The sequence below is a fragment of the Phoca vitulina genome, unplaced genomic scaffold (genome assembly GCF_004348235.1).
Source record: "Phoca vitulina isolate PV1807 unplaced genomic scaffold, GSC_HSeal_1.0 scaffold16, whole genome shotgun sequence".
Classification (NCBI taxonomy): Eukaryota; Metazoa; Chordata; class Mammalia; order Carnivora; family Phocidae; genus Phoca; species Phoca vitulina.
This window is the reverse complement of record NW_022589719.1, coordinates 15,373,912-15,400,163: the sequence shown is the minus strand read 5'-3', so window position 1 is coordinate 15,400,163 and position 26,252 is coordinate 15,373,912. Positions and strand designations below refer to the sequence as shown.

The following is a 26,252-nucleotide window of genomic DNA, read 5'->3' as shown; positions in this document are numbered from 1 at the left end:
ATTGCTAAAAGGTCAATAAAGTACAGTATTTGCAAAACTCTCAGACATTAACTATCTCATTTTTTTTCTAAATTTAAGGGGAGGTTTTCCTTATATGGAAGCAACATATGGGTGATTTTGGAAAATTTGTAAAAGAAAAAATTAAAATTAGAAAATCACTCACAATCCTACAAAACAGAAAAGCTGTAACAAGTTTTTTCAATGGCTATTTTTCTCATATTTTATCTGTGCATCCATATACTTCTAAAAAGCAATGTTTGACTATTCTTGACAATTTAAAACTATAAACAATTTATACCTTTGTACTAAATCTATGCACATTCATGATTATCTTCTTAGGATAAGGAAAGCCTAAGATTAATCCTAAATTAAGAGGCTGAGAAGATAATGATAACATGATGCCATTAACAGAAATGTGGGGGATAAATTTGGATGAGAGATAATGAATTAAGCTTTGATAATGTTCATTTGAAGTGCCAGTAGAAACTGTGAGGGAAATGTCCCAGAGGCAGCTGCACATGTAGGCTAAAATGCAGGAGAGATATCGCAGCTATAGGTAAATACCTGGTAAAAATTACACTGGGATAATGGTTTAGGCCATAAAATGCTTTCTATATTAGAATTAATAATTAGGGTTAACATTTATTGAGTGTCAGATACTCTTTTACGAGCATCTCATAAATCTCATTTAAAGCCCACAACAACCCTAGAGGTAGGTACCATTAGTACCCCCATTTTACAGATGAGGAAACCAAGGCCTACAAAGAGATCGAGTAACTTGTTCAAAGTTACACAGCTGGTAAATAGCACAATGGGGATTTGAACCCAGGCCTTCTGACTCAGAATCCACACTCCCAACCACAGTGCTATACCGCTTAGAGTAATATAGCAAATGAAGGCAACACGTCCTTAGAGAACAGAAGAACGAAGCAGAAAAAAGAAAAAAAAAAAAATCCCAGAAAAGAGACAAAGAAGAAAAGTTTACAATAGCACAAGAAGAACCAAGGGTGCACAGTACATTCCAAAACCAGAAGTGACTTGCTGCAAATGACAATAGCAAATGCAGGAATCTATGTAGTGATCAAGAGGAGAGTGATAAAGAGATTCAGAAGAGGCCAAGGGCAGAAATCAAGCAGATTGGAGAACCCTGTTCCATCCCCTTATGGTGCTCCACCATGAAAAGGCTCCAGAGTCACAAGGACTGTCTGACCTGTGAGCTGTGACTGTCTGACTGTGACCTATGAGGCAGGTATCTAACTAAAGGGGTTACGAGACAGCCTAATCCAGCCCAGTGGCCATGCTTTGTTTCTCTTGAGCTATTAGTTGCATCAGAGTCAGTGAGCTTCTTTTTCACAGCCTGCTGCAACTCGAGTCCTTTCTTTGCTTCCTTCTACCCCATCATTGGCAGAGTGAAGACTTGTAGCGGTATCTATAGGACATTAACACAGGACTACTGTTGGAGCACAGAGATAAGGTAACCTAGTCTATAACATGTTATTAATACCCAATAAGCCAGAGCAGGAAAATGCAAGTACTGTATCACTTTCTCTTTAAAAGGGTTGTATTAATAAATAACACAAGTTCCGGCCAGCTCTCCCTACTGACTCCTACACCAGCATCTGTGGCTCCTAACTAGCTTCCACTGTTAGAGTAGAAACTCTGATGTGAAGCATTAGCCTCGGTAGCTGGCATGGGGGTAGGGAGGCGGGGAGGGGGGAGAATGAGTGAGTTAGTGGGAGGCTTGCCAAGAATTCTGCTGGAGTAACCAACCAGCACTAGGAAAGATCAGATAAGTGAGGTAAAGATGGTCTTAGGACTTCTCCTCCTGGACTTCTTCCCCTTTTACCGCCCCCAGAAGGGTCCTAAATCAGTCCTAGGGCAAAAATAAGCAATGGTAGCAGGGTAGCATGAGATACGCATAGAAATGCTTGGAAACAGAAGTTATGTGAGGAATGAAACAGGTCCTCAAACTCTGTCAAAGTTAGAGGCAAGAAAACTTCCTGTGACTACCTGTCATTCCTCAGTGCACTGTTCTAATAGGAGGTCGCACAGTTCCCTTCTCCCTGCTTATCCTTTAAGACTAGCACAATGTAAATCTAGTATTGACTGAGAAAATACTATGTCCCAGCACACTATTGTAATAGTCTATTGACTTAAAAACCTCAAAAGCACAGTGATGTTTGGGAAGAACAGATGCTCTGCAAGGACAAGCTCTATTTATTCTCATAATCACTCAATGTATGCCTCTGCCATTTCCCGTCACACACCAGGTGATCTGACAGATAACCAGATGAAACTCCTTCAAACTAAAGAGCAATATATAACAAAGTCCCAGGTTCCAATGCTGATGTTGAGCTATTGTTGGGGTCTCAAATCTAACAAAATACCTTGTTCATCCTTTTAAAACTTCCTTTCATAAACATAAAGCTTTCATTTAAAAAATACCAGAAGATTCAGAAAAGAACTTGTTCTCTCTCTGATGGAACCTACAGTTTAGGCCTTCTTCCTGAACCTTGAAAGTAGTTTCACAAGAATATATACTCTATCACTCCAAAGACCCAGAAGTGCTTCTCATAAAGGCTTTTATCATTTTTTGAAAAAGCAGCAAAAAACAAATCTCTTGGCAGAATAAGATAGGAAAAAAGTTCTTTTTTCAATATGATAATGTCAAAATGGCAGATGTTGGCATAGCCCAGAATCCAAAGTAGCCTAAAGCCTCCCAGAGTTATCCTGGTGGCAATCCGAACGTGCCACCCAAGTGTCTGTCTCATCTCCTTCTGTTTCTGTGTCCATCAAGTCCTTTTCCCCCTTTCATCTCAGCCCTAATGTTTCTTGCTTTGAAGTCAGTGTCGGACATAACACACTTCAGAAATCTAGCAGCAATATTTCAGAGCACAAGTAGATTACTGAGACCTGAAAGAGAGTTTCTTTGGACATTTCTGAGTCAAAACTTCAATACAGATGAAACAAAGGCTTTTTATTGTTGTTGTTGTTGTTTTTCTCCTAAAGGTTGCATTATTCTGAAGCAATGGAATTTCAATTTTCTTTTGATACCAAACAGACAAGCTTCCAACAGATCTCCCTTACAAAGCCACCAACTAGACCTACCATGTCTAATTTCAGGTCAAAGAAAAATATTTCATTCCTTGAAAAGGTGGAAACCACAGATGCTTCAATAAATTAAACACTAATCACATACTGATTGTATATCATCTGGATGAAAGTGATCGCTTTCAGAGAACTCCATTTTGAAAAAAAACGTTTTAAAAATTCAAATAGTCCATATAAAAGCCAGAGTAGACAACACCCCTTGTGCTGAGAAGTATCACCACAGTGGCAGGAGAGTTTTCACAGATCAACACAACCAACATCAGAATTCATGACCAAATCCTGACAACAACCTCGAGTGTCTGTACTTCTGCACCATGGTCAATGGCAATATAAATCAAGAGCATGTTCTCAGTCAAGAAGAGATAGTGACTATGTTGCTAGAAGGAAAGAAAAATTCATGGGGGGGAAATTCTGTGCAACACTGGGTAGTTGCAAAAAGCCTTCTGCAAAGAGAATAGGGGATAAGCAATCATGCTTATAACAAGGCTGGGTACTTTGAAAGTCAGGGGGTGATTTTCACATTATATTCCTAGCCTAGAGCAATGTTTCTCTGGACAATAATATTTGCTCTTGATTTGTCCAGCCAAACTACTTCACTCCACTGCTTCTTGATCACATGCTCCTTGGTATCTGGCCTCCCCTGGAGCGATAGTCATTAGGATTAAATAAGCAATTTAAAAACCAATCAATCATAAATCAGAATAAATCCAAGGAAGTTAAATTCAGCAGACAAATGTTTTGTCTAAATTCCCTTTGCAGTGCTCTGAATTCCAACTGTTTTATGTTCTTCATTTGAAAGGGCACAGGGAGGAGAGGATTACCTCAGCCTGGCCAGTCAGGAATAACTGTGCTTTCCCCGAGGCTGGATGATAATTGACTCATTATTCACAGTTATAGCTCTCAAGCTGCCAAGACACAAATGTACAACCCTGGCCCGGAAAAAACGTGTGTCAAAGCCCAAGATGAGGGACACAACAGCAATAAGTTGAAATTTTTGAAACATCCAGTTTTAGGTACTCACAGAGAGAAAAATGTGAAGAGAGAGTAAAGTAGCTGAAAGTTGATTTACAGGAAGAAAATCCAAGTGGCAGTTGAGTTATGCAATCCATTCAATCTGAAAAGTTATATTCCGGGCATCAACGATATGCGAGGCGACAAAGATGGGCAAGACCCAGTCCCTGCCCTTACAGAGTTGACAAACTAAGAAGTTAAGACCAGTATGCCAACCACCAAAAGAGAACACACCTATGGCAGACAATGGAAGGGAGTCCAAAGTAAGAGAATGGCAAAATCACAATAGGTTTGGGAGAATCACAGAAGGCTTCACATAGGCATGGAGCATCTGAGCTGGGCTTTGGAAAGCAGTGACAGTTTCCACAGGTGAGCACTGTTGAGGTTATCCCACAGAGGGAAAACGGCATGAGCAAAGCCCCTGAGGAAGAGTCACAGAGTATTCCAGGAAGATGGGAGCGCACGATCAGTGACATGTGGAAGGGCTTATATTTGGAGGGCCTGACAAAAACTCTCTAGTTTACCTAGGCCCTTGGGAGTCACAATTAGAGCTGCGCTCTAAGGAGAGGAAATGGGTAGAATGGAGCAGAGTAGACCAGACTCTGGAGCTAGCCGTAGAAAGTAGAGGTAGTAATCCAGGTAGGAACTAAAGGAACCCTCAGCAAAGGATTTAAGAAAGGAAAAAAGAGCTCACAAAGGGAGTTCTTTTTTTGTTTCTAAAACAGAAATGAAGACACTATCTCCAAGTGGTTATATTTCCTCCCTCTAGATAACTCAGAATATTCACCTTATCTTCCCACTGCGATCTGTACTATTCTTTTAATTTAATTTGGCATGCCCTGTAACTTTCCTTTCTTTTTTTTTTTTTTCTACCAATCTCTGTGAAGATGGAAGTAGATAATACAGCACGCTTGCCACCTGTGAAATGGATTACACTTTGGTGCAGAGAGGCTACACATGTCACCCCGTAAGATAAGCTCACCTTCCCAACGATTTAGCCAAGGCCACGGAAGGGGGGTGGCCCACAGTAGCAGCAGATAGAGCACATTTGAGCACAGCTTTCCTTAGCTGCCAGGACCCTTAACAGGGTGACACCTGCTGCCGACACTGTCTACACAGGGTGGGATCTTGTTGCATCCAAGAAGTTCCTTTCTTTTTGTATCACAATCCTTACCTACTTAAAACTTTCAAGTCTATGCCCATACAATTTATTTTCTTAGTAGGAAATATTAAGAGAGACAAACAGGACTCTCCTCATTCTTGAACCAAATGCAGAGTCACAAGGCTGTATTGTATACTCATCCAGTGAAGAACATACAATAAAAATCTAAGTATCCATGAATAGTAGCTCCATTTCTCCATTACTGAGGTATAATTTACAAAATTCACTTATTTTAAATGCACAATTCAATGATTTTTAGTCAACACAGAGTTGTGCAACCATCACCACAATTAAATTTTTAGGTCCTTTCCATCACCCCAAAAAGGTCTGGGGTGCTCATTTGTAGTCACTCCCTGTTCCTACGTCTAACTTCAGGCAAACCACACCACGAATCTATTTTTTGTGGCTATAGATCTGCCTTTTCTAGACATTCCATATAAATGTAATCATACAATATGTGGTCTTTGTGCCTGACTTCTGCACTTAGCGTAACATCTTTGAGCTTCATCAGTACTTCGCTCCTTTTTATCCACCGCCTGGATAGCTCCCATTTTGTTTTTTCCATTCACCAGTGAATGGACATTTGGGTGGTTTCCACATCTTGTACCCCCTTGATTCTGATGTTGAGTTTGATCCAAGGACCACCATTGCTAACCCAATTCCATGCGGTGCCACAACAGGATGAAACCAAAGCAAAAGACAAGGACAGAGTTCCAGCTTCCCTCCACACCCAGACAATGGGAAGAATGCACATACTCACTGAGGCTAAAACTCTCTGCTCATCTTATCTCCTCACATGGTCACAGCCTTAGCATGAGGCCACTCTATTATGTGGTCCTGTTTTCTTCAGATTTATCTGAAATCACCTAAAACTACCTCTCTTGTTGTTCATTGCCCACCTCTTCTCACTAAAATGTAAGCCTAAAGAAAGCAGGGACCTCTCTGTCAGGAAATTACTCACAGTTCCTGAAAGGGAAAATATTCACTCTCCACTCCAAAGGGCATGTAACGTTTAAGACTGAACGTAGAGTGATGCTCAACCCTTCAACCAGTGAGTTCACCGCATGCTGAGCTGGAAGACTCGAGGAGGAGTTAAGAAAGTTATAAGACATGGCCTCTGCCTGCGAGAGACATATAATTCATTCCCTTAAAACTTTTACTCACTCAAAGGCACAACATTTTGCATATCTTTAAGCTAGCATTTCCATGTCTAAGAATTTATCCAAAAGAAATAATTAAGCATGTGGGCAAAGATTTCACTACAAAGTCAAAAATGTCTATCTATTCCCTTGAAAACTTTTACTGAATCAAGGCCTTAAATTTTTGCATATCTTTGAATTTCCATGTGTGAAAATGTATCCAAAGGCCATAAATAAGAAGGGTACAAAGATGTAGCTACTGAAAAAATAAATAAATAAGGCCAAAGGCATTACGAGGACCTACGAGGCTATCCACAGCCACGCCTCGTCTGCCCCACCACCTCCATACCTCTGACCTCAGCTCCCCCTCTCCCCCTTGCTCCTGCCACTTCGGCCACACTGACCTCCTCACTGCTCCTCAACCAGACCCAGCTGCTGTCACCAGGCCTCCACACTGGTTATTCCCTTGGCCTCAAATACCTTTCCTTTAAGAATCCACAGACTTTCCTCCATCAGCTCCTTCCCATCTTCATTCACATTTTACCTTCCCAAAGAGGCCTAACTGCATCACTCTACATAAAAATGCAACCCTATATCCCCCACCAGCACTCATGATCCCCATATCCTGCTCTGTGTATTTTTTTTCTTTAACAGAGCAGTTACTATCTTCTAACACAAATATTTTTCTTATATATTATATTATATATTATGTTTACTGTTTGTTGCACTCTCCCCCTTCTAGGATGCAAATTCCCTGAAAGTAATGACCTTTGTCTCTTTCGGTCACTTATGTGAGCACTACTTGGCATACAGTAGGTGTTCAATAAACATTTATTGAATGAATGAGGATGTGCAATGTGACATCATTTATAATGGCCAAAAATTGGAAATAATTAAATGCCCAACAAAAAAGAGAATGGTTAAATTATAGCACATCCACACAACTGAATACCATGCAGTCTTTAACAATTTTGTTAAATAATCATATTTATTAACTGGGAAGTTCCTAATACATTATGTGAAAAAGCAAGTTACAAAAAGTATTATAGTATGATATCACTTTTATAAAATAATTATAATAAATGTGCTGAATATATACATGAATGAAAATATTAGGTTGAGACCTTACTATAATTTAGGTACTGTTAACATAAATAAACATAAATATGTATTTGTGGGTTTTGTATATATAATTATTTAATCCTAATAACACATCTGTGAGGTAGAGGTTATTATATCCATTTTACAGATGATAATACTGAAACTCAGAGATTTTAAAAACTTACCCAAGACCACCTCGTTAGGAAGCAGCAGAGCTCAGATTCAAATCCTGGCTGTCTCTAAGTCCTATGTTCGTAGCTAATAATTGTATCTATACAATTAATATATTAACAAACTAATAAAACAGAACAATTCAGCAAGGAGGTCTACACGCATGGTTTATCTCTAAGACACAGGATTCCAGTTTTATTAATTAGTTAACTGGATGTAGCTTCAGCTGTAGGAAACAGACACCTGAAGTAAGCATGGCTTAAATGGGATGGGAGTTTATTTCTCTCTCATGCACTAATAGAGATGCAGATGATCCATAACAATATGGTTATTCTGCTTCACAGAATCATTCTAGATCCCAGGCTCCTTCTTCCCTTCTGCCCTGCCATCCCTAGGGCACCACCCTTCTCCAACCTGGTCCACGATGGTGCACGACATACTCTTGCCCCAGGCAAGAGGATAAGAAAAGAGAGGAAAGTGTGTACCTCTGTTCCCTTCTGTCATTAGTGAAGGCATGATTTAAGCTATTATATCAACGAGGCGCCAAAATAGAGCAGCTCAAACAAGAATTTTATTTCTCTCTCATGCAACAGTTTAGGGCAAGTGGGCAGGCTCTGTTCCATGAGATGGTCCAGGGATCCAGGCTGGCAGGATGCTCTACCATCCTCAGCACATGGCTTCCATCTCTGTGTCTAAGAACCACTCTCACAATTGCCTATTTCCAGCCGGGGAAAGAGGATTAAAAGAGTCTGGGACATGTTTCTTAAAGATATCACCCAGAAGTTACACATATCAGTTCCCCTCACTTCTTATTGGCACAAACTTAGGAAACCAGCTATACCCAGCTGCAAGGAGGCTGGGAAATGTCATCTTTATTCCAAGGGACCATGGAGCAGCTAAAAATGTTACTGCTATAGGAAGAGTGTATTTTTCGTTTTCCTGTCTGTGTGTGAGTGTGTGTGTGTTCATGCCTCTGTATTTTCTAACTTTCCTACGTGAACAAAAAAATAAACTTATCTATAGAGGCAAAAAGCATTTTATCTAACCAAGTCTCTTCTAAACTTTAATCTAGGGAGAATACCTATATGTATCTCCTTCCTTCTTAAAAAGTCGTTCCTAGAAATACTAAGGAAAAAATACATATGCATCCCTCATATTTCACATTTACATTTTTTATATTATAGACTCAAGATTCTTTTAATATTCAACTTTGATGTCCCTCTTTTAAATCCTAGTTACCTAATCATAAAATTTTACACTTGAGTAAGTCTCTAAAAGTATCTTCATATATAAAATATACAGCAAAAAAGGTACCAAAGGCACCAAAATTATTGGAGGCGCATTTCCTAGAAGTACAAGTGACAAGATGCCTCTATGCCCATGTGGTCTCCCAAGACTCTTGCCTGTGCACTTGCCAATCGCGAAATGCTCATAAAGAACACAGTTCCTCTGGCAATAACACAAGGAGCCACATTTCCCTGGGATGGAGTTAACTCTGGCCTGTACATACATGCTCTATGATCCTTCAGACTTGGGACAGAATGTATGCGGAACCAAAGCCCACCCTAAAATTCTGTAAGCAAGCATACCCTAGCCACTGTATCAGAGATCAGCAAGATCACAGTAAAATTATTCCTGGAACCCATTATTCTTTTTTACTGTCAAAGTGCCTTTTAAATAATATAAAATGGTGACATTAAACAAAAAAATTATGGTTAAAGAAAAATAATGGTTCTTACCCTCTGGGCAGGGGGTATAGACAATTTCATGAAAGCTGTGGACCGTATTCCTAGGAAAATGCAATATATACAAAAGCAGAGAATTTTATGGAATACACACATCTCCCCATTTAGGGCATATGCCCTCCTCATTTAGGGCATATTTCTGAAAGTTGGTCCAGAAGTCAAGGCTCCCGGTCCGTACACTAGCACTGCTGAACCAAAATCTGGGGACTGATTCCCCCAAGAATTCACATTTTAATAAGCACCTCCCAGGTGATACCTAAGGTAAGACTCCCAAGTGAAGATTCCTTGGAGTAGAACGTAAAAATTGAGACTTAAAAAGAGAGGGAGGTACAGGCTTCTTGTTATGGAATGAGTAAGTCACAGGGATGAAAGGTACAGCTCGGGGAACAGAGTCAGTGGGATTTTAACAGTGTTGTATGGTGACAGATGGTAGCTACACACGTGGTGAGCACACCACGATGTACAGAGTTGTTGAACCATTATGTTGCATACCTGAAACTAATGTAACACTGTGTGTCAATTATACTTCAATTAAAAAAAAAAAAGATGTAGTATCTGATATCTTTGTCAAAGTATATAAATACCTTTGCTTAAAGGTTCTGTGTAAACATACTACTTAATCTCTCCACCAGAGGCCAGTGTAGCATTATTCCCTGAACTGTGTAGTCTCACACTATACAATAGACACTACACAATACATACCACACAGAGCTGCTTTTGACTCCATCAAGGGACAGGATGTGGACAGCTAACACTATAAACAATATTTTATCTTTTTTATGTTGTAGATTCAGGATTTCTTTAATATTTAACCTTGATGTTTCTCTTTTAAATCATAATTAGTCCCCATAAATAAAACTACACTGGAGTACATCTTTAAAAACTACAAAGTACCTTCATGTATATTTCATCGGATTCACCTAACAACCATATGAGACACACTGAGCAGGCAGAATTATCCCTGATTTACAGATTCAGAGAGATTAAGTGGAAGGCCTGCAGTGTCAAAGAATTAATAAATGCCTGGACCGGGTCTTCTGAATCCTAAACTTGAATAGAACCCTTTCCATTACACTGGCCCTGTTCGCGACAAAGTGAGAAATATAAGGGCAGTACACTAAACTCTTCATAAAACTAAACCCCATCAACCTAAAAAATTTTCCTTCACCCTGAGATCAGTCATGCCCTCCTTCTGCTTGCCTACACAACGATGCATCGACTTAAGACAACCTCTTTTATTCACACAGGTTGGAGAAAGTCAGGGAAAGTCATTTTTTTTCCTATCCCTTTACAAATAAATGCTTTTTAGGAGTTTTCAAACTTTATGAGGTGGAATAACATCTTCTGCACAGATCTGTAATAATCCGGGACTCATTCATTGGCACAAAGCATTAGAGCAATGCAAGAGCACACTTAAATTGTACATGTCTTTCACATTCCCTCATTTTTTTTTTTTTTCAGGGCACTTCAGGGCATCCCTCATAAAAAATATTAAAAAAAAAAAGGGCTTGAAGTCAAAAAAGGAGAAAAAGCAGTCTGAAAAATCCACTGTTCTAATCATTCTGATTGCTCCTTTCTAAACTCATATAGAGGGTTTATTCTAATCTAAAACTGAGTCCCCCAGACCAAAGGCAATATTCTGCATATTGTTACATCAGCACTCTGTAAAGAGTAGTTAGTATTAGCTTACCAATTGACCTCTAACTATACAGTCTGTTTGATTGCTCATGGGCCTTCACACATCTAGAGCATGTGAAACACAGAGCACACCGAAATAAGTAAGAATGACATATCAGACGAGGGACTCTGTCTCATTCATCTTATATCCAGATTTTAGCTCAATGCCTAAAATATAGCAGGAACACAGTCAATACTGAAATGACCTCAACATTTGCAAGAAGAACTGCATTGACACTTTAATTGGGGACTAAGCCTAATACCCAGAAATTAGATGACTGGCTGTAAGTCACACAAAGCATAATTGATGGAGAAGAGGAGGAAAATGTGGCACTTGATCCACAATCCCTTTTTTCTAATCAGCAATCCATACACTATAAAACCTAAGGCAGGGGCGCCTGGGTGGCTCAGTCGTTAAGCATCTGCCTTCGGCTCAGGTCATGGTCCCAGGGTCCTGGGATCGAGCCCTGCATCGGGCTCCCTGCTCAGCGGGAAGCCTGCTTCTCCCTCTCCCACTCCCCCTGCTTGTGTTCCCTCTCTCACTGTCTCTCTCTCTGTCAAATAAATAAATAAAATCTTTAAAAAAAAAAATAAAACCTAAGGCAAAGGCAGGCTAAGCCCAAAAAACACATGAAAATGGTATGATTCTTCTCTGTGCTAAAGAAGCAGTGCGCTTCAAGGAGAATGAGCTAACTGGTGCCACTTAAATCTATCTCATCTGGAGGGAATCCAAGTAGGAGGGGAAAAAAAAAAAGACACTAACAATCTCAAACTAGACAGACTGTGGTTTGATTTTCATACAAAGAAGATATGAGTTTGATTGCGATAAAGTTTCCTGTTCGTATTCCTTTGGGTTTAGCTGACCATTTCAAAGAAAATATTATTGTTCTATGGCTGAAAGATTCCAGATTTGAAAGCCACCCAGATTTGAATACAGATCCATTCAACTGAATCAAAGGATGCAGTCTTAAGACCACCTCGGTTTCAAGCTATGTAATTTACTCTTCCTCTTCAAGTACAACAGTACATTTAACAATGACTAGTAAAAATAACGTCTCAAGTTAAAGACAAATGCATACAAAACAACTGTGCACTCACTCAATATTGTTTCCATCAGCCACTTAAAGGTGACTGTGACCATCTTAATAGTTTATTTGGCCACTAGCAGTTTTCTGCTTACATTTCGTAAAGGTTCCATTTGCCTAAGAAAATTCACCTCTCTCATTTATATCCACACACGAAATATATATAACATATACATCTTCAAAACATATAAAGAGATTCGAAGAAAATTATTTATTTGTACACCAACCAAATTAAAAGCTCATAATATTTTATTTCACTGAGAAATAAATTTATTGCAACAAAATACTATGCATCAAAAACACTGCCAAAAATAAATTTAATGGTTATAATTCAAAATGTTGTAAATACATAAACACATTTGTTCTCCTTTATCCAATTATACCTGAACTACAGCAGGCACAGAAAACAAACAATTATCTATGGACCAAATATTCATGGGTAGAATATGAATTGTAACAACCGCAGCTGAACATTTACGCTAATATATCTAAAACAAAATAGCTTAATCAGCTCAAAGTGCATCATAATTTGAGGGAGGAAATTTCCTTCCACCACTGAACCAGCAGATTTCTGTGTCTCTTAATTTGTCAATTTGTTCCCTAAATGGAGTGATTTAGTGATGACAAAAGGAATAGAGAAACAAATGAAAATTGCTTAATTACAATTTACAGATGTTCCCCCAAAGAGAAAGAAGAGGGTACTGCTGCTGGGGCTGTTTCTTCCACTGGGCTCCGCTAGATATGATTTCACTTCATTCAACACTTTGTCCTCCTTCAGCCTTCTAGGTGGTATTTGGTACTGTGTTTGACAAAGAAGTCACATACATATGGCTACTGCTATAAAACCAATATAAATCAATATAAAACCATGAAATTTTTTCTTTTTTTACTCTTTCCAGCAATTAAAAAAAAAAAAAAAGAGTCAATGAAAAGCCTTGACAGGGCTCCCTTATTCTCGCCCTTGGGATGCCAGACTAATTAATGGCGTTTTTTAATTGCCTGGTTGCTTTCATTAGCAAGTCCTCCTGGGATGCCTCTTACAACTTTCTCTTGAGATTAACATCCCAATGGCCTATGTCTTAAGTCCAAGGAAGGTTACTGCTATTTGTTGGGCTGTTTTCCACCTTGCACTTCACTGTTAAAACTTACATTTGCAAACGTGCCTCCCAAGCTGCCTTTTTTTTTTCTCAGTGTGGCTAACGGAAAAAAAAAAAAAAAACAAAAAAAGGAGTAACAGAAAGACACTGCAAATGGCCTGTGAACTAAAAACACCACTCATTATTCAGTAGGGAATTGAAGTGCCTGATAACAAGTGTGTCGAAAATGGGGCCCGAGTGCCACCTGGAAGCAGAAAGCCGGGCCGTTCGTTTCCAGCTTCCTCTGGCAGGCAATCTGCCAGTTACAAGGGTATCAAAACAATGTTAAGCCCACCGGGCTCCGTCTAATACTCGACTGAAAACAACCGCAAAAAGCTACACAGCAAGGATTATTTTTTGTTGTGGTGTTTTCTTTTATGAGAGAAAGCTGGTTTTATGCTCCACTGAAATCCTTTCCTGCTCTGAGATTGGTGAGAGGGCTAGCTGCTTTCGCTATTTTTTTCTCTGCGGTATTTTTCTACAGCAGATCTTAAATGCATCCTTCAGATTGGGAAAAGTCTCTCTGTACCCCTACGGAAGTTTAAAGATGTGCTTTTCTAACGTTCCAATTCAAAACAGCTTTGGGGGCCAAAATGATATGTCAACCTCGGAAGTGTGTTGTTTTATGCGCTGTCACCACTTTCGTTTTTAATTACATTTTCTAGAAGTTGTCAAGTACGGGTTAGTGATATTCGTTTGGCTGAACTGACGACTCAAAACTTATCAGTCTGGAAGTGTAAAGCAAATCCCAGCCCAGGATTCTAAGCTCTTGACAGAACAGACGCTCAATAAGGAAAGAAACAGAAGCCTCCAGAAACGAGAACTGTGTACCTTTGAACAAGTCCCTCGGCCTCTGTGGGCCTCGGCCTCTCCCAGGCAAGACACCTGCAACTCATCTTTGACTCTTTCTTCTCCCTCATCCTCTGTCACTCACCGGTTGCCAAGTGCCATCAGGGTCTCATTGGCCTTGCCTGCTCTCTGTGTCCCCCTCCCCGGCCCTGGGCCATACCCCTACAGAGGTATTTCTGTTCAGGGTCCTTGCTGGGCTCCCTGACTCCAATTGTTTCTCCCCTCCTTTGCCTCTGCCTTTCAAAAACGTCTGTTTCTCTGTGTGGGGGACTGCATTATCAGAATTGTAGTGTAAACCAGCAGTTCTCAAAACTAGTGGTACAGCCAAATTATTAGTTAAGAGTCTTATGAATGTAAAAATTCCTAGACCCCTCACTATAGAGCCTCTCATTTAATAAGCCCAGGATAGTGTCTGGAAATCTTTAGTCCTATACAAGTTTGACATTATAAAAGTTTTTCTGATATTCAGCCAAGCTTAAGAACTACTGGTCTATAGCAGTGCTGCCCAGTAGAAATATAACATAAGCCACAGATGTGGTTTTAAATTTTCAAGCAACCACATTTTTTAAAATTTTAGAAAGTTAATTTTAATAATGTATTTTCCTTAAGCCAATTTTCCAAAATATTGTCATTTCAGATGTAGTTAAAAATAAAACTATTATTGAGATATTTTACATTTTGTTCTCATACTAAGTCTTCAAAACCCTGTGCATATTTTGCACTCATAGCTTATCTCAATTCAGATGTGAATTTTTCATCAGAAATACTTGATCTGTATTTGTAGTAGTCACCCCCTCTTCCATGAGGAATTTGTTCCAAGACCTTCAGCGGATGCCTGAAACTGCAGACAGTACCAAACCCTATCTATACTGGTTTTTTCCAGTACACACATACCTATGATAAAGTTTGATTTATAAATTAGGTATAGTAAGAGATTAACAACAATGATAGCAAAGTAGAATAATTATTAACAACATACTATAATAAAAGTTATGTGAATGTGGTCTCTCTAAAATATCTTACTATACCGTATTCAGCCTTTTTCTTCTTGTGATGATGTGAGATGATAAAATGCCTATTGGAAGAGATGGAGTGATGCGAATGAGGCAGGAATTGTGATTTAGCATTGGGCTACTATGACCTTCTGATGATAATTCAGAAGGAAGACCATCTGCTTCCAAATCCTGGTTGACCACAGGTAACTGAAACCACGGAAAGTGAAGCCACGAATGGTGGGGGTTGGGGGGGACTACTCTGTATTTCATAAAATTTACATTTGAAAAAATTGATTCACATACCCAAGTTGTCCCAAACACATTTAAAAGTTTTCTAATAACTGAACTGAGTAGCAATATTTTTATTTAAGCTTAAACTAATTAAAATTAAGTGAAATTTAAAACTCAGTGGGCTGCACTAGCCACAAGTCAAGTACTCAGCTGCCTGCCACATGGGCTAATGGCTCCAAACTGGACAATGTGGACCTAATGATCACATCATATGGTAACTGTACATTCCTGAAATTTGCAAGGGTGATAGAGCGTTGGCGTAGTTCCTTAAAGAACTAAATGTGAATGAAGTAAAAAATATGGATTAAGCTCTCTTATGATTACATAAGATTACTAAAATCTAAGAAAAATTGAAACCTATTTAGAGGTTTTGAAACTCTAAGAGTTTGGAACAATCTCCACCACCAGTTTATAAAGCCACAGGCATTGGCTATTTGTCCTGAATGTTCTACCTCAGGGGGAATTTAATTCTTATATTAACAAGTATGAAGGGAGAGGGAGGTTGAGTTGATGGGATTTTTTTCAAAGACATGTTGAAAGAATAATAAAACACTAAAAGCACAAAGTATTGCAAGTGAAATGAGAATAGCATAAAGAGAACTAGAAACGAACTCACACATCAAAATCAGAAACTAAAATCTTTGATCTAGACATAAGAAAACAGGTTAAAGTAGATAAATATAGCAGTGCATAGAAAGCTGTTATGTGGTAATATTAAAACCAGTAGAATCACTTGGGAATTGGATCCTATGTGTTTTAAGATTAAAAGGAAAGAATGAAAAACACACTTATTTAACAGTTAATCATAAAATCACAGTAGATTCTTTTTTTTATAAAGATTTTATTTATTTATTTGACAGAGAGAGACACAGCGAGAGAGGGAACACAAGCAGGGGGAGTGGGAGAGGGCCAAGCAGGCTTCCCGCCGAGCAGGGAGCCCGATGCGGGGCTTGATCCCAGGACCCTAGGATCATGACTCGAGCCGAATGCAGACACTCAATGACTGAGCCGCCCAAGCGCGCCTCAGTAGATTCATTTCAATTTCCAAACTATTTTAAGTTAAACAGTTGGTAAAGTGGGTAACTTTAATGAAAATTAATCATGTAGCCTGAAGAACAAAATCAGAATAACAGTGGGGGGTGGAGAGAGAGAGAGAGCGAGAGAGAGAGAGATTGAGAATTGCGTGTAACTACTGTAACCACCCCCTAGGGTTTCTACTATATGTAACAAAATGGACTTGAAAAGATTGAATGTCCATTTCTAAGTCACTGGCTTCTTAAATATATAATTTCTGTGTGACCACAATATGAGTAGTAATTAACGCTCTAAAAAATGGGAGCAGATGGCTTCCAAATCAGACCATGTGGTAATCCTGGGGTGGAAGGAAATTAGAAATAACTCTCACCCTTACTAAAACAAGGCTACATCTCCACCTCCACCATATATTATTTTAAAGAATGTATATATCAGTACTAAAACAAATGGAAACATGCTCCAAAGGACAATCAACAACGGAGGCATTTTTAACATCTTTCAATTTGGCTCTGATCTGTCAAAACTTCCTGCACTCTATTTTATTTATGTCTCAGGACCCAAGGCAAGTTTTGGGTCAGTGGTTACCGCAGACTCACCAGACATCTTCTCCAATGGGTAGATTTTATTGCCCTCCCCAACCAAGTAGGGGCTGCAGGGCCCTCCTATGAGCTCCTCCATTATGGTACTTATCATACACTAGTGTAAGTTTTTGTTTACTTCTTTATCTTTCCTCCCGGACTATGAGCTTGAAAACACAAACTATATCTTATTTTTGGATCCTCATCACCTAAAACAATACATAGACCACGGGAGACACAGAATTAATGAATGAATAAATGAATAAATGCATTAACAGAAAATCAAATACGTTTTCACATCTGTGTTTTTATAACTTAAGCAAACGACAGAAATATGTCAGACAAGGAGAGAAAAACACATTTTTCCTCTAGATGGATAGTTTAGAAAGACCTGTAAATTAATCACCTTCACAAAGAAACTGAGATGCCAAAGATTGAAACTTAGCCTCTTATCTTTACCCACAATAATATCAATAATATAATAACACCGTCACCAAATAATGAATAAAACCAAAATCTGCACACTGATTTTCTAATACAAATCTCACGACTTGATCTTACTCTCTTGAACTGATGACACTACTGAGAATTCAATTATAACTGTTTAAAACAAATAATTAATGCGTCTCTTTAAACATTTTGATAGAACATTGTATTTATTATCAAGTATGTATTTATTATCAAGTAAGTACCATGATTAAAAAAACCAGAGTTGCTTTAAAAAAAAAAAACAGCAACAATTGATCGACATCAATGTACTGGAGCGAGAATTTTGCTACAATATTTACAGTTTCCAACGATTTTCTAACAGTCTATAGCAGTGATGTGAATTTCTTTCAATCAGGCTGTAGTTTAATTTTTTCCAGGGAAATATTTTTAATAGGAGTACTGACCCTTTTAACACTCTTGGAAAGAAAATGAATCCTATAAGCATCCTGGCATATAACTATTATAAAAGTAAATAGAACAATCAATCAGGGGAAATTGTAATAGACTTGAGAAACCAAACTCTCTCAAGAAATGTACATGAGCGTGTGTGATGATAACCACTTTCACAGAGAGAAGATTCTATGCATCAGCAAAACAACTGAGCCCACCAAGACAAATGAAGGGCTGGAAAGAAGGGGAAAAATTTGAAGAAACAGCCTTCATGTCTTCCGTAGAACAGAACTAACCACATTCACTTAGATCAGTTCTGGGGGCTATCACTCGATGCCTAGGCTGTCCCTAAGTGCTGTTTGGTTTTTCAGAAAGTACTTAAATGTTTCAGGAGGGGGAGGAGGGACCCAAGGATGCAGACAGATTTAAGACACATTTTTTGCACTCACAATTCTTTGTGCTTTAAGAGGAATTTTTTCAGGTCATTAGTTTATAATCTGAACTGGCGCCTAGGGATATTTTGAAAGGAGAAAAAAAAAGTGTGCTTGGGATGCAGTTTATGTGACTTGCGTCATCATTTCAGCTCAGTTTGGGGCCCAACACAGAACTCGCAATGAAGTCACCACATCTGCAACAGTTTCTTTCTCAGCATGCAGTGACCTTACAGAAATGTGAAAACAGAATATCCCCCTTACCGCAAAAAAGCCCATCAGAACCTCTTTAAAATATCCAAGTGCTTGCAAGAAGTTCTTACTTTTTCAGATATGAAAATAAACTCAGCTTTACAAGTAATTTCCAAAATAATCTGGATTATCAAAATGCCAGAATGTATTAATCCTGCTAGTTTTAGCCTTATTTCCAACACCCACCCCCAACCATTCACACTGTTCTGTTAGGTACAGAGAGCCTGGAACAAAATCATTAGGCTCAGAGAAGGCAAACATCTTCCCAAACCCAAGTTCATAGACCAAAAGATGATTTGGTCATTAATCAAGATTAATTTGATCCACATATCCTGTCAAAACAGATCATTCAGAGCCCCAAAGTAAACTATTTCCATTTTAATGGAAATATTAAATATTTTTCCATTAAACATTTCCACTAAATATTTTTCCATTAAGTGTAAACAAAAACACTGGGTGGCTCAGACAGTTAAGCGTCTGCCTTCGGCTCAGATCATGATCCCGGGATCCTGGGATCAAGCCCCGCATCAGGCTCCCTGCTCAGCTGGGAGTCTGCTTCTCCCTCTCCCTCTGCCTCTGCCTGCCACTTCCCCCTGCTTGTACTCTCTCTGTCAAATAAAAAATAAAAAATCTTAAAAAAAAAAAAAGTGTAAACAAAAACAGTCCACAGTTTAAAAGTGTAAACAAAACAAATATCGATATTCCAAGTATCTTCCTTTTCTTCATTGTAAATACCCTTCTTACACATTTGTTAAGGACACATGAGTCATGACTTAAAATCATGAAGTCAAGTATCTTGACAAGTGTCATCACCCCAGGAGATTATGAAACTCCCTGTTCTCAATTGGGTACACATTAGAACCACCAGAGGAATTTTTACAAAATACAGATTCCTGGGCCCCAGCTAAGATTCAGAATCACCATGCTCTAAAATACCCTCCAGTGAGTCCAAAGTGCAGTAAGGTGGAGAACCAACTGCCTCACAAATGTGGACCAATGACCCACAAAGGACCAAACTGAGAGCAAGCCAGTGGCAGGCCGTCTAAAGCAGAACCCAGAACAAAGATTACAAACTCAAATGCCTACAGGAGCCACTTGGGTGAATGAAGCAGGCGAAGTATATACACACATTTTTAGAATGTGTGAGTGCCAGAGGGTGTGACAAACAGGGGGCTCACAGGGCAAGGGCTCCCGAGCTCTAGCTGCTATTGCCATCAGGGAAATAAGAGGTAACAGGTCTTCTCTCTTAATCAGAAAAAAAAAAAAAAAAGTCAATATTTTTATGTAAAATTTCCCAACTTTTAAATGTTGGCTCAACTGAAAAAACACAAGACACATAATGAAACACACAACATGGGCCTGGCCTTTAGGCTTTAGTTTATCACTTCCCATCTAAAGGGTTGTTTCCATTCTACAGAAACTCTAGCATCACTGTCATAACACTGACAACAACACAATACCCAGCATTCATTAAGTACTTATGTGGTAGCCACCATGCTCAGCGTTTGATTTGGATTACCTCAATCAACCTTCATCAACCTTTAAGGTACTATTATTACCCCCCTTTACTCAAACCCCTCGCGCAAGATCACCTACCCCAAAAAGTGGCCATGCCAGGACCCAAATGGATGCACTGTAACTCCATAGCCTATACTATATTTCTTAAAAGTTTTAAATATGCTTTAAAAAACCTCCACTCTTTGCAGTTACAGTTCTTCAAAAATAAAGGAATTACACAAAATGATTTCTCAGGTCCCTTTTAATTCTCAAATGCAATGGCTCTGACTCCATAATGCAACTCTTGGTTGTATAAAAATGTTGGTATTTACATGCATCGGTCTCCAACACCTGATCAGCTATCAAAAGAAAGAAATGAATGGATGCTTATTGCACAGTCTTCTTGAAAAGGCAGCAAAGACATAAAATTATAAGAAAATTCTTTATCTCTACTGCTGTAGAAAGTTTACTTCTCCATTTTACCTTTTGAAAGATGAGTAAAAGTGCTCAGAAATTCTTCGTACGTTTGTTCATGGCAATTAACAAACTTATCCAAGACTTCTTCAATTAATTGATCTTCATCCATGATCTCCAATTCTGATATTTGGGCAGGCATTCCTATTCACGAGGCCACTTTATCTAAGAGACAAAGAAAAACATGAGCTAGGGAGAGTTGTGCAATGCCAGCCTCCTTGAAAATGCTGTAGAAATCTGCAGAAATTCGAAGTCTTTCAAGGTGAGATGGACTTCAAAGGGTGTGTCAACCACCCATCCAATGACAATGATAATAGCTAATATTTTTTTTTAAAGATTTTATTTATTTATTTGACAGAGAGAGACACAGCGAGAGGGGGAACACAAGCAGGGGGAGTGGGAGAGGGAGAAGCAGGCTTCCCGCCGAGCAGGGAGCCCAATGTGGGGCTCGATCCCAGGACCCTGGGATCATGACCTGAGCTGAAGGCAGCCGCTTAACAACTGAGCCACCCAGGCACCCTGATAATAGCTAATATTTATTAGCTACTTATTTAGCACTTACTATGTATCAAGGGCTGTTCTGAGCATGCTAATGTTAACTTCATAACAATCTGAGCTCAGGTCACAGAGCCAGTTGGTACAAGTAGCAGGTTCTAGAGCCGGATCCTTAGAACCCATGCCCTTAAGCACTTCACTATGTTTTTCACTCTATCCATTGCGTGACACTCTGCCCCCACCGTGTACTATTGTACTATTGCTGCCAAACAATTGACTTGTCTGTGCTTCAACACATACAGGGACTAGGAACTCCGAACATTCCAAAGAAACCTTTGGACAGCTCTATCTAAGACCTCTTTTAAATATCTCTCCCTGCACACTTCCCCAACTGGTCCCTGAGCCCCTGAGATCATACTGAATCATTTCAATCCTTCTTATACAGGACATCTTTCCAAATATTTGAACAAGCCTATGCTGTCCCTTCTCAATTTTATTTCACTCACTTAAATTTCTTTTTCAAAACCCAGCTCAGTATTCAGTTTCTCTCTGAAGGCTTTAGCCTTCCATCTCCCATCACCACAGGGAGCTAATGGTAATTTCTCTGTGCTGCCCCTATACTGTGGTTACTGTCCCACCTATCAGATTGTACTGGAAATAGCTGTGTACACTTCTGTGTCCTAGTAGACACAAAGCCCATGAAAGGCAGGGCCCCTGTCTTGTCATCTTTGTATCCCAAATGTTTAACAGCGTAGAATGTGGCATACAGCTGGCAGCCAATCGATATGAAGCTGAAATTGCTCATTTGAGCAGGTACGGTAGTCCAACACTGCTAGAAGCTGGCAGAACTTTCAACCAAACTTGCCCACTTATTCCACCTGTGCCTTACATGACACAGCTTCAAGTGTTTCCACCCTCCTGCTCAATCTACCTGGAAAAGGTTCACACTGCCTGCATCCCCCTTTAAAATATGCCATCGAAAAACGAAGCCAAGACCCCAGATATGGTCTGGATCCAGTGAGATTGGACGGACTCTTACATCCTCAATATGGCACTCCTGCTGTGTAGCTGAAGTGCGTTCACATTGCTGGTAGCCTCTTCACACTGTCAGTTCATTTAACAGATTGCTGACTGCCTGTCAGCTAAGACACGATGCCTCCATCCTTGCAGTTTGAACTTTGTTTTTCCTTGTGATATTTCATCTTGTTAAATTCCATTCATTCTGTAGGAAATACCATTCTTGCATAGCTTTGAGAAATTTACTATCTACAGAAAGCAGAAGAGTAATTACTGCCTAAGTAGTCAGTATAATTTGTGGGGGCTAATAAAAAAGGAGGGGGTTCTCCAACAGTGTACAGCAGGAAGAGAAAGCACCAACCTTCCTCTATTTTTCCAAAACAAGAGTAATATTTTGTTACCTGTTATTAACTTTATTTATTTGGTATTTATCAAAAGTTTGGAAAGACACAAAAATGTTTTCATAAGACGATGCCCAACCTCATTTGGGGGCAAGACCTGATCTGAATTAATATGAAAGTATTTATGGCTTTTATTTATTCTACTCAGTGTGACTACTCATACATTTCCCTGAAGAAATATTAACTGGCTTGCTTTTGAGGTGCTTTCCCAGACCTCACTGGAGATTTTGTCATACGTGGGATTATCCCTGATTACCTTTCTAAACTCCAAAAAATTCTGAATTCTGAAACACATCTGACCCTAAGGGTTTTTAATAAGGAACTGTGAATCTACACGCACCTCACAGGATTGCTGAGAATCAAATGGGCACACGTGGCCCCTCAGAAATGGCAGCCATGATGATCGTGATGGTAACAGATCAGCCTTAGTATTCTGTCCTTTGCCTACACAAAGACCTGCTTTGACCGTGACCCCTCTGACTGAAGGCACTGATGTCACCTAAAGATAAACAAGATAAGCCCTCATGCTTTACACCCCTAGATAAAAACAAGGTGTTGTAGAAGACCGAAAACCACAAGAAATAAAATGAAAATTTTCAATGTAGCTGTAGATGAACTCAAAATGAAAGAAACTGTTTCAAACTATTTGTACCTGAAAATTAAATATAGGAAAAAGCATCAGTTGGGGTTTATGCAAATTTACCTGTAACACTGCCAGACTTCAGCAAGCCAAAGTTTAATAAATTATGCTGCAGTTGCCAGATAAAATAAATAAATTTGAAGGTGGCTATTATTTCACTGTCAGTAGGACATGTACTTAATTACAAGAATGTTCATGTCAATCTGCTTTTCCAGAATTGGACCCCAGCAAAATTCCAACTCTGAATGACATCAATCTCTTCCTCAAACCATCTTGGGTAATCTACTTCAGCGAGCAAATACCAAACAGAAGCAGCCAGGTTGTGTTTTATATTGCTGTAAATGTCTCCTTGTGGATGCTTTAAAAGTGATAATAGAAATTCTTTTAAACTTCCTTTCCAGTTCTCAAAGTGGTATATTTTGAGGTTTTAGCCTTAACACATCTCAGTTTTACCAAAGGGAAATAATTAACAGGCTATGCACAGCACAAATTCAAACTCCTTCAAGGCCTTTAATTTTATTCATGGGGTTATCACAATCCAGGAGAGGAAATGTTTTCATTGACTTTTTTTAAAAGACTTTTGGAAAATCCAGTTTCATAAACTGTCATTATTTGAAGAGTTTAACAAATACCCACCTGCAAATTCAGAACTTACCTTATCTATAAAAATACAAATAACCTAATGTTAAAAGTCCCCAGGGACTGACAGAGCAGATAATCATTTACCAGTCAAGTGGTTTATGCAAATCCTAGTGGTTTTCTGGAAGGAAGCAATGCTTTTTCAGTTGCCATTCACGTACGTTTGTGTTTTTACCAAGAAGTATTTTTTCTAAAAGAAAAAAAGGGACAGAAAGAGAGACACTTGCCCATAATAGGGTTCTTTGTTTTGGTTTGGTTTTTCTGTTTTAAGGCTTAGAGCTCTGCATGAAAGACCTAGAACACATTGTGACTATAAGTAAATGTGTAGAAATACTGACCAGTAAATCACACACAACACTTTCACAATCACAGCTGCTAGGAGGAAACACAGGGAGGATGTTTTGCTCTGCTTGGACTACTAAATTTCACAGGAAGACCACAGGCTTGGTTCTCTTCCTCTCTAGTCACTAAGAGATGGAGAGAAAAAGCATATAACCTTCTTGGAGTCCTGTTTTCTACCACCAAATAATGAAACAAACACCCAAACCAGTTAGTGTTCTGTGCTCTCTGAAAGGACATTATTATGAAATATGGCATGTGGAATTCTCACCATTGATTTAGCACATCTTTGATGTTTATCTTCAGATCTCTTCTTAATGCAACCTACCTAAACAAAATGCAACTTTTAGAGGCAAGAGTGGTTAAATCTTCGGAAACAAGTTGCCATGAGCTAGTCTCTCAAAGTGTGTAACCTGCTTTTTAACAGCACAGAGAGTTGTGTGTTGGTAAAAATAGGGTTGTCTTTTTTAAACTGTGAGGTTTACTGCTGATATTCTAAAATAATAAATAACACATTTTTAAAGAGTTGTGCAGAGGCTGTCAAAATCCACTTTCTCAATTTTTCATAGTTCTGCTCAACAAGAATCTCCTGCTGTGCTGAATGGTAAGACAGAATATTATCAAAAGAATTCACCTTGCCTACGGAAATGAAACCATCAGCCTTGGTGTTTCACAGGATGGGTCTCCTTTTATATTTTGGAAAATGGGCAAATCTCAAAAAGACCAAATTACATAGCAAGTGCACAGATTTACTTATGTGATAGAAGAGACTCAGTATGAACTGATTTCCTCTTCCTTGACAGAACTACACCTATTTTGCATCCTCTAATATTTTTCATGTCTTTTAGATCATATTAAAAAGAAAGAAAGAAATCCAATGACTGAAATTGTCACAGATTCTCAGGGTTGAGAGAAACCTGAAGGTCATCTAGTCCAGTGATAGAGAATAAATGAATAAATCTGGGAAAGAAAATTTAGGTAGGGTTTTTGTCAAGTAATGACTACCGATGAGGAACAGTAATGTGGTTCTCATATCAAAAGTAGTAAAGACATGCTTTTGATTATGAATTTCAAGGTATACATGAAGTCAGCAGGAAATTAAGGAAAAGGCAGCAATCTCACCCAGATGGGTATACGCAGGCCTCCAACTACACTCTGTACCCCGTAACATACAAAACACCTTGAGGCAAAGCAAGGCAAAGTGTGTGTGTGTGTGTGTGTGTGTGTGTGTGTGTGTGCGCGCGCGCGCGCGGTAACTCTTCTACTGTGTTTTATCAGGATGAGATAAAAACATACAATTCTAGGAGCGCCTGGGTGGCTCAGTCGTTAAGCGTCTGCCTTCGGCTCAGGTTGTGATCCCAGGGTCCTGGGATCGAGCCCCGCATCGGGCTCCCTGCTCCGCGGGAAGCCTGCTTCTCCCTCTCCCACTCCCCCTGCTTGTGTTCCCTCTCTGGCTGTCTTTCTCTCTGTCAAATAAATAAAAATCTTAAAAAAAAAAAAACACACATACAATTCTAGCATCAAAGAATACACTGCACTTCAAGTTATAAACTTCTCCCAATGAACCTTTCCTAACACTTAAAGGCACAGAACTCTTTGTTATCACCAAAATGTTGGTGGCATAAGCATCTAGACCTCTATATAAAGACTTCCTCAGGGCACCTGGGTGGCTCAGTCAGTTAAGTGTCCAACTCTTGATTTCGGCTCAGGTCATGATCTCAGGGTTGTGAGATTGAGGCCCGCTTAAGATTCTCTCTCTCCTTCTCCCTCTGTCCCTCCAGACTTCCTCTCTCCCCTCTCTCTCTCTCCCTCCGTCTCTGAAAACGACAACAACAACAAACACCTCCTCTAGGTACACTTCTGCAGTGAATTTTAAAGGAAACACTTGGAGTTGGGAAAAGCTTGGGGATTACTATTGACTACAGAGCTTACAAAGGCAGAAGCTGTATTGTCATCCACGCAAAGGTCTTAGTAGTAGGCATGTCTCAGCTGTATTTTTTTTTCCTTGACAAAATCTCACCGTGAGGAAAAGAAAAAAAGGAGACACCCATTCTAAAAACTGCATCTAATAAAAAATGTGGGCTAAGTACATGCTTACCATG

General features: G+C 39.2%; 1 protein-coding gene across 1 annotated transcript in view; it reads right to left on the bottom strand.

The window, feature by feature from the left end:
* The window catches only part of IFTAP (intraflagellar transport associated protein), a 63,650-nt gene that overhangs the window by 25,970 nt on the left and 11,428 nt on the right, over positions 1–26,252 (bottom strand). Inside the window, exon 2 of the mRNA XM_032414125.1 lies at positions 20,629–20,784. Coding sequence (XP_032270016.1) covers positions 20,629–20,761 — 133 coding nt within the window. The 5' untranslated portion in view covers positions 20,762–20,784. The remainder of the gene's footprint in view (positions 1–20,628; positions 20,785–26,252) is intronic.